Raw genomic sequence first — 9,589 nt, 5'->3', positions numbered from 1 at the left:
TGCAAAACCTTTAACTGTATGAGGCCATGTCTAGCACATATGGAGGAGGTGTGGACATTCCTCTGTGCATTCTTCCATTGGTCTGTTGACAGTTCTAAGCCCAAGTCTTCCTCCCAAGCATTTTTTAGATGGTCTAGAAAGTGATCTCTGCGTATGCAGATAATTGGTTGTAAATAAAGGATATCACTCCTCTAGTTGTGGGATCAACAGAAAAAAGTACATTCAATTGCATAGGTTCGGGAATATTTGGGCATGTAACTGTGTTGGACTGGATGTAGCTCCGGATCTGAAGATAAGCAAAAAAGTGAGACGGTGGTAGGTTAAATCTTTTACATAACTGATAAAATGTAGGAAATAAACCATCTATGTACAAATCCCTCATTCTACTGATCCCATTACCAGACCATCGCTGGAAGGTGTTACTTTCCAGCGATGGGACAAAGTGTTGGTTTGGGGACAAGGGAGCCAATGAGGGACCCCCTCTGCCAACCAAAACTATATCTCATCTTGGCCCAAATTCGCAGTGAGTGGTCCACCACAGGGTTGTGATGGGTGTAGTCGTGAGATATAGGGAGAGGGGAAAACAACAGGGCACCCAACGATGTGGGTCGACATGAGTCCTCCTCGATGTGGAGCCAAGCAGGCCGGTCATCAAACTCTCTGTACCTGTTCCAGAATGAGAGGTTTCTTATGTTGCAAGCCCAGTAATAGTTCTTAAAGTTCGGGAGGCCCAGCCCACCAACACATTTTGGGCGCTGCAGGAAAGCCCTCCTAATCCTTGGCTTTCTTTTGTTCCACACAAACTTAGAGATTTCACTGTCCAATTGTCCAAAAAAAGATTTGTTTAGCACAATAGGGATACATTGGAACAAAAACATAAACCTTGGGAGAACATTCATTTTTACGATATTCACTTTTCCTGCCAGGGTCAATGGGAGGTGGGACCAACTCCCCAGGTCTCTGACGGTACGCTCCAAGAGTGTCTTAAAGTTCAGTTTGAACAGATCTGAGTATGTTCTATTGACCATCACCCCCAGGTGTTTAAATGAGCCCTGTACCACCTTGAACGGAAATTGGGAGTAGGATACTCTGAGCAGCCAAGTTTATTGGGAATAGTTCACTCTTAGAGAGATTGAGTTTATATCCAGAAACTCTACCAAATTCCTTCAACAGAGACAAAATGTGTGGGATTGATTCAGCCAGACTCTGAGCATATAAGAGCAGGTCATCTGCATATAAGGAAACCCTATGTTCTCTACTTCCCCTGTGTACACCCTGAAATTGACCAGAAGATCGTAATGCAATAGCTAAAGGTTCAATAACCAGGGCGAACAGCAGGGGGAGAGCGGGCAGCCCTGCCTAGTCCCTCTGTAAAGAGGAAAAGGGTCTGAGCGGAGATTATTAGTCAGGATATATGCTTGGGGAGCCTTATACAGGAGTTTCACCCAGGAAATGAATCGTTCACCAAAACCAAACTTTCTCATTGCAGTAAACAAAAAAACCCACTCGACCCTATCAAAAGCCTTCTCAGCGTCCATTGAAATCAATATCTCTGGGATTGTTGGGTCTGGGCTAGGGGAGTAAATTATATTAAAAAGTCTTCGAATATTTGAGAATAAAAATCTGTTTTTAATAAATCCGGTTTGGTCTTCTGAGATCACTGACGGGAGAACTCTCTCGAGCCTAAAGGCCAGTGTCTTTGCCAATAGCTTGGTGTCAACATTAAGGAGGCTGATGGGTCTATATGAACCTGGTTCGAGTGGGTCTTTGTCCTGCTTAAGTATCAAAGAAATGGAGGCCATATAAAAAGTGGGGGGGAGTGACTTATCAGCCCCTGAGAATGATTCGTTGAAAACGTCCAGCAAAAGGGCAGAGATCTGACCAAAGAAGGCTCTGTAGAACTCCAAGGTGAACCCATCTGGGCCTGGGGCCTTGGAGCTCTGCATGCATGTAAATGAATTATTTAATTCCTCAATGCTAAAGGGTTCTTCCAGCATAGCCTTATTCTCGTTAGAGACATGTGGAATAGGTAATTTACTAAGAAAGGATTCCACCTGAGTCGTGTCCACCATGGATTCTGATACATATAATTGAGAGTAATATTGTTTAAACGCTGTGTTTATTTCCCTGGGATCTAAGGAAGTTTTTCCATTGCTGGTATTAATTTCAGTTATCATCTTAGAAGCAGCCGATTGTCGTATCTGCCAAGCCAGGAGTTTCCCTGGTTTCTCACCATATTCATATGATCTATGACGGGAGCGTAACAGCTGCTGGGCAGTATCTCTTGTGGAGAGAAGGTCGAACTCAGTTTGGAGTGTGAGCCTCTGCTCAGCAAGGTCTGGGCTGGGCATAAATGAGTAGCGGCTATCAAGTTCAATAATTTGGTCTGTTATGTTGGTGATGCGCTCCCGTCTACGTTTGTTTACAGTAGAAGAATAATAAATGATCTGACCACGTATAAAACATTTTAAACTTTCCCACAGTATACCCCTTGAGACTTCACACGTGTCGTTTATCAACATGAAATATTCTATTTGTGTCTTAATAAACTCAGAAAATGATTCATCTGATAACAGAACATTATTAAAGCGCCATGTTCTGGTTCTTATAGGCTTGGTAAACAGCATTTTCATAACGTGGGGAGCATGATCTGAGATGACAATAGCCTCATATTTACATTCTTGAATTAAGGGAAGTAATTTACAATCAACCAAAAAGTAATCTATACGGCTAAATGACTGGTGAACTGGGGGAAAAAAAGAATAGGTTCGGTCTGAAGGGTTTTTAAATCGCCAAGGGTCCGTAATTTTGTAAGTGGAGAGGAATGCCTTAATGCATTTGGCCGACCTCGTCAGAGGCTGAGAAGAAATAGCTGATCTATCCAGACTAGGATTCAGAACACAGGTAAAGTCCCCGCCTGCGATGAGGTAGTATTTATTCAAGTCGGGTAGAGACGAAAAAAAAGTGGTAAAAAATTTCTCGTCATCAAAGTTAGGAGCATATAAACTTGCCAGAGTCACTGGGACACCAAGCAAATTACCAGTAACCACTACATATCGACCAAAGGGATCTGCGTTAATATACTGTATGAAGGGTTAAACTGGATTTTCTTATTAATTAAGATAGCTGCCCCTCGTGATTTCTGTGTAAAGTTTGAGTGGAATATTTGTCTTACCCAGTCTTTCCGAATGCTAAGATGGTCCTTATCAGCAAGATGCGATTCTGAAATAAATGCAGTATCAACCTGTAGATGTTTGAGATGTGATAAAACACGGGCCCTTTTTTCAGGCTTGTTCAGGCCCTTTACATTCCAAGAGGCATAACATACTGCATTCCCATCTAAAGAGTTAAGGCTTGTCATGGTACCCTAAAACTTTCAAACAACACCAGGGGAGAATGACCATGAAATAAAAACAAGATATAAGGCTCAGTGGTAATAAAACAAAAAATATTTACAAAAACACTTAAACATGTACCCCCCCTCCCTCTCCCCACCCCACGCGGGGCAACAAAAAAAACCTGCATGACTCCCAATGCAGGCCTTTGAGCCGTTAATGCTCCTAATTATGGTCTGTGGCAACCAGTAGGCCAGGTCAAATTACAGAAAGTTAATAAAAAGGAAATAAATAAATAAAAAAAAAGGAGAGAAAAAATAAAAAATAATAATAATAAATGAAAAGAAAAGGAGCAAAAAAAATATTTAGGCTATATTAGATATCTGCTAATAAAAAGCCAAATAAGTTACATACTGGGGCTTTAAGCTTAATGACCTTATTCCAGATTAACATTTGCGATGCATTTAACAGACATTTTAGTGCTGCTGGCCACCTTTTTGATAGTGAGGCTAGGTATTCTTCTCCAGCTGTAACAGCTCAGTCTCTGGATGATGAACCCTCACTGCCACCACTCTGGTCATGAACAATATTATAACCGCCCTGGATGAAAAATGTCATTGTGCCGCCATATTCATTGACCTCTCCAAACCCTTGTGACTATTTTCATCATTATAAAACTACTATTCTCATACGCAGATGATACAATCTTATACTGCATCGCAAACTCTCCTGAAATAGCCATGAAAAACGTTTCCTTCAATACAGCATTTATTCATCTTAAAGCCCGTACAGACTTTTCATTTAGTGTTGATTTTGGCGGCCCCTGTGGACGAAAGCGGCGGAATGAAGACTGCATTTCACACTGTCATGAAGACGTTTGTCTGGCCGGCGCGTGTAGATTTATTTTGTAAACGTCGGAAAGAAGACGGGACTTGCTTTTTTTTTTTTTTAGCAGTGTAATGTATCTATTCGTATCGTTTCGCCTGTGGTCCGACCCGACCATGCCTTCCAGAGGTATAGAATTAGACTACTACTACTAAATAGCGTATCTTCACACTGATGGGCTCATTTGCTGTTGTAGGTAACAGAGACACATCAGCAGAAACCAGAGACTTTTGCGTATCCAGTTAAAAGTTCCGTACAGGGGCTTTAAACTCACCCTGAACGCACAAAAAACTAAATGGATGCTGTTTTCAAATACTAGTGAAATGTGCTCTAATTTTCACACCCTCACTCTAAATGGTTTCCATATTGAAAGACTCTGTGTACAAATACGTTGGCATTTGGATTGACAATAAACTTACATTCAACTCTTATATTGATTAGGGCTACCCGCTCGGCTTGGGCGGTATCCAAGTGCCATTTCACCACTTGGAAAAGTGTAAAGAAAAATCTGAAAGTCACAGCAACAATACACACTCCTTTTTAATATTCTGTACCATAGGAAACCTCAAATGTTTCACCTATAAATTAAATAAATATAACCAACAAACTATTGCACATACAGTACACAAACAAAAATATAGTTTCCTCAGCTGTAGTGCACAAAAAGGCCACATGGTGTCTCTGCATCACAACATTCACTTTACAGTGTTTCACTGTTTCTGAGTGGTCAACCATTGGGGAGGAAAATAAATTCACAGTGATTTATTTGATACATACTATAATTTGATTTCTCTCTCCCTGTAACTAGCAATGAAGCTGGTTGCAGCATTAGAAATTCTAGTTTATTACATTGTGTTCAACCCTTCATTAAAACATTTTCATATCTTGCTATTATACCATGGAAAATATACATGTAACAGTTTTAAACAAATATCTTTTGATTTGATTTAAACAGACATTGGAATATGCTACATTGATGTATTTGTCAACATTTATAACTGCTTTTGTTGGCAGAATATAAACACATTATTAATGGCAATATAAAAAAACTACAACATTTTTGATTACACTATTAGTCAGAGTCTGTTATATGTTGTATACTTTTAATTTTTGACAAATACACATGTGCTAAATATGTGCTTTCAACTATATCATAGTGCTATAATCAATTTATTTAATATAGTGTTAAAAGTAAACATGTTCTTATTCTGCCTCATCTTGCCGATTAAAGAATGAACTTCATTCCTATAGAATCTGTGTTTCAAAGTGCTTTTAATAGATGTAATCATGAAATCATCAGTGCTGAGATTGAACCACAACGTTGGAAGAATCCGTGGGAGAAGAACAGCACTTAACACCATGATTAACACAATATTACACAGTTACTCTTGTCACAAACTACACCTCACTCAAACTGCATTAGGACACAACCTAAAGATGTTTTTCACAGCAAATTTATGGAAGCAGAACAGTGTTTTGTGGGTGGACAAAAAATATACAAAAATAGACTACTCTTGATAGTGGGGGTTCAAAACACAGGCATGGGTTGTAATGCATGAATTGGAAAGTAAAACGTCATTATAAGAGTGCAGCTCATGTATGTAAAGAATAACTGCATTCATTTAACATAGCTAAATGTCATTAAAGCAACTCAAATAAAGAATATTGAATTTCTAAGTTACTAAAAACACTTTACAGTACTTTGACCTAATGAACTGCTGAAGCTGCATTTTAGCTTTGAATAAACTGTGGATCACAGACTGTCGATTTATGTCCCACATCACTTGAAATACCCTGAGGGTGGGGTCAGGATGGGGGGGGGGTATGGGGATCTGTGTTTTCATGGTGGCCAGGGGGGGGGGGGGGGGGGGGGGGGCTGCCAGTATCCACAGCAGCAGTGATTACAATAAATACTGCTTAGTGTTAGTCGTCATCACTTATGTTGTGTTGAGTTAAAGACACAAAGAAAGTAACATCATTAATGTCTGAATGCTGCCATGTGTTTATAGCTTTTACACACTAATTTACCTGTAAATTCATTATTGAAAAAAAATTAAACTATCCTTCTGTCTATAAGTCAATTCATACTCCCATGACCTGGAATGAGCTCCAAACATGAAACTTGGCACAACATTTTGAAATAATTTGAATTTGCTTCCCAAGAAAAATGAGCCCAACTGGCCAGAAGATGGTGCTTTAAAAGCAGTTTTGAAATAGCCATGACCCTCAAATGTCAGGCTTAGGGTAAAGATGGCAATTAGCATGAAAACAGTAGAATGTATTGAATCACTCCAATTAAAAACATGGTGGCCAGCCACCAACCAAAACTATCTTTACAAATGACAGGCCTAATGAATAACAAAACTGACCATGGCCAAAACCTAAAGTGACTTATTCCTATATAAGACATGTTGAGGAGGAGTCACCGGACTCTGACGCTACTATTCATAAGCCAGAGCCTCTTTAAAATACCACCCTTCATTCACTTTGTACATTTACCAGCTGCACAACTGAGCAGATGGGTTGGTGTGGCGACCCAAACACAGTGAAATGCAGAGTTTCTGAACGTTTGTGGCATTATGTGACAATGTGCTCAATGTTTGCACTGTTTAATTCCACAAATTCACGACTGGAAAAGCATTTCATCAGACCCTAAGGCTTAGAAACTCTGTCAAACTTGCTTTGAGGAAGCTCAAAATACATCCTCAAAAGTAAAAACAATAGTTTTATATTAATTATCTACAGACCGTACTGTTTACACATATTTTACCCCTCTTTCTTGTTATTTTCTTTATTGTAAAAAAATACTTGATCACTTCAGTCTTTATTGGATTGCTGGACAGTGTGGTTTGTTGGTTAAAGAACAATAATTCCCCGGAATAATGTTAATCCACGATCCAAACAGCAAAAATCACTGTTGCAAAAAGTCTTGTTCTGTTTAACACTGAAATCTTAAAGCCGAGGTGTTTTGTTTAAATATAACATTGCAGTCCTGGTTGTCAAGACATTGGTCCATGTCTCCTTCAGCTGTCCCATCAGCAATATCGACCAGGTTTTTTAAAATCTGTCCACACCCACATACGATCTGTGTTTTCATGAGTTGTGGTGGCAATGAGTCTGGAGTAAGCACAGCGACTGTACGACACAGGAAAGACGTTGAAAAAACCCCAGTCTGGGGGGTCGGTGGGGGGGATTTCCAGGTGCTGCATGCACAGCCCCAGATACACATCTTCAATGTAAACAGCTTTAACGTGTCTGGATGCCTCCACAAGCTTTTTAGGGAGGTCTAATGACAGAACGTAGCCCAAACCCAAAGCGTAACGAGGGTACTGTGACTGAGAATAAATCTCACTGGGTAAGAACCATTTAGATGTGCGGTCTCTCAGAACTGCAGCTCCTCTTGCTACAAGTCCGGTCATGTAGTTCGTCTTTGGAGCTTTTAGCAACAAATTAATGAGGTTTGGTACATTTAGAAACATGTCTGAATCAATCTTCATGGCGTAGGAGGCACTTGAGCAGTGTGCGTCCAGCCACTCCAGCATCACCATGGTCTTGATGGTCAGGTTCTTGTAGCAGTCCACAAAGTTGCTCTGGAGCAGGTCGTGATGCTCTTTGCTCTCCTGTAGCAGCTCCTCTTGGATTTTCTCCCCCTCCTTTCCCGGGTGCAGCCCCACCAGGAAAAAGAGGCTCACCACTTTGCCCAGGATCAGAGATTCACTTCCCCACGTGTTGCGGATGATATTGCGGTGATTTAAGTTTTGGGTCGCCACAGGGACCATCAGAACCAGGAAGGGTTTCTGCTGCTCACATTTCTGTGGCTCGTTGATAATGAAGTGATAGTCAGCAGGGTATTCCACCAAGTATGGTCCAGGGGACACGTAAGGAGCCGGTGTCGGAAGCACCGCCGGAAATTCTGTAGTCAGGTTTGTTGTGGCTCTTGGAAGTACATTCTCAGTTTGTGGAACTGAGTCGTTGTCGGGTCTGGACTTAGCAGCAGAGGCCGGCGCAGGTGCAGGGGGTCTCTTGATGGGACCATTTAAGTGATCCCACCATTTTGGGACTTTATCCTGAATCCACTGCCTTGGGTTCCAGTCGGTCGACAGGTCCTGCTTGTCTGTCATGTAAAAGAGCAAAATCCCGGCAAATAGCAGAATGCAGAAAAACCAATAGCGTCGTGGCCAAATACACCATTGCCTGCCTTCTGCCATTTTCCCACCATCCACCACCACCGCTCCCTGGCTGAGAGGGGAGATAAGATAGTGAGACAGGGGTGACAGCAGAGAAGAGATCTGTTATCAGCGGTTTGTTCTGGAAAAATAGCCATGGAAACACTATGCAGAGCATAGGGCAGAGCAGACTGTTTCACAGATAACTCATTAAAGAATGTCCTGTGAGGTTTTTCTACAGCACTGCCTTCCTTCCTGCTTCCTCGTTTGGCAGGAGCGCAGCAAATAATATTTAAAAAAGCTCACGTACCTTTGTTCTCCCTTAAAAAATCCAGTTTCGAACACGGGTTTTCAGCAAAAAATTGTTGCTGTTTCTGTAACTCCACTGAAAAATTCATGCAAGGATTCAGTTGCAGTTAAGTTTGACTCTGACCTGTGTGTGTTGTGTCAAAAAAGTAGCAATCGACAAGTGTTTTCTCCCGGTTGTGACTCCTCGTTCCTGCTTCTCTCAGACATACTGGGATCCTGCGATGTAGTGGTCTAGTGAGTTCCTGACTCGATCAAGTAACCATGGCAGTGTGTTCCTTTTTTTTACCTGCAGGGAAACCACACCTTTGTTTGCTCCACCCCTTGGTTTGCTAGGTTTTTTTTTCTTTTTTTCCCCCCCTTCAAAGCCAATGAAATGCTGAATTTTCTCCAGAGGCTTTGGGCACAGCTTCTCTTGGCTGAGCTGTTGTGCCTTTATCACGAATAACACCCGGGTGTATGTATGTGTGTGTGTGTGTGTGTGTGTGTGTGTGTATGTGTGTGTGTGTGTTGAAAGGGAAGACGGGTGTGTGAAAGAAAAGAGGAAGTGACTTTGGCTGAGATATTGTTTTTATGGGGGGGTTGCTTGAGGAGACTTGTTGTTTTAACTTGCCTATTTATAAAGTGTATTTTATTGTATATTTATAATAATAATATATTATTTCATATACAGTAGGCTATATATTGTAAATCCTCAAATAAAAGCTTTTATTTGCTTCAATTACCAAACTGAACTGACTTATATTTAAGACATATATGGGGCAGGCTTTTAATTTTTTTTTGTACAAATCTTTTGCCCAGCAAAGATGGGAAAATATTATCAAATCCATTATTTAAAAGAGTAAGAATATTACTTCCAAAGTGAATTTAACAACATGGTTTTAGCCTCTGGTGCCA

The 9,589-nt window shown here is 40.8% G+C and overlaps 1 protein-coding gene across 1 annotated transcript; it reads right to left on the bottom strand.

Moving 5' to 3' along the window:
• Window positions 1-6,651: 6,651 nt before the first annotated feature.
• On the bottom strand, window positions 6,652-8,992 carry LOC311002913 (beta-1,3-galactosyltransferase 1). The gene is made up of 2 exons (XM_083994503.1): window positions 8,697-8,992; window positions 6,652-8,459 (listed from the first exon to the last, which is right to left on the bottom strand). The coding sequence occupies exon 2, from the start codon at window positions 8,426-8,428 to the stop codon at window positions 7,256-7,258; it is 1,173 nt and encodes a 390-aa protein (XP_083850629.1). The 5' UTR covers window positions 8,429-8,459; window positions 8,697-8,992; the 3' UTR covers window positions 6,652-7,255.
• Window positions 8,993-9,589: the final 597 nt, after the last annotated feature.

The sequence above is a fragment of the Trachurus trachurus genome, assembly GCF_905171665.1.
Source record: "Trachurus trachurus genome assembly, chromosome: 3".
NCBI lineage: Eukaryota > Metazoa > Chordata > Actinopteri > Carangiformes > Carangidae > Trachurus > Trachurus trachurus.
Note: the sequence above shows the minus strand (reverse complement) of the source record. Positions and strands in the feature narration are given on the sequence as shown.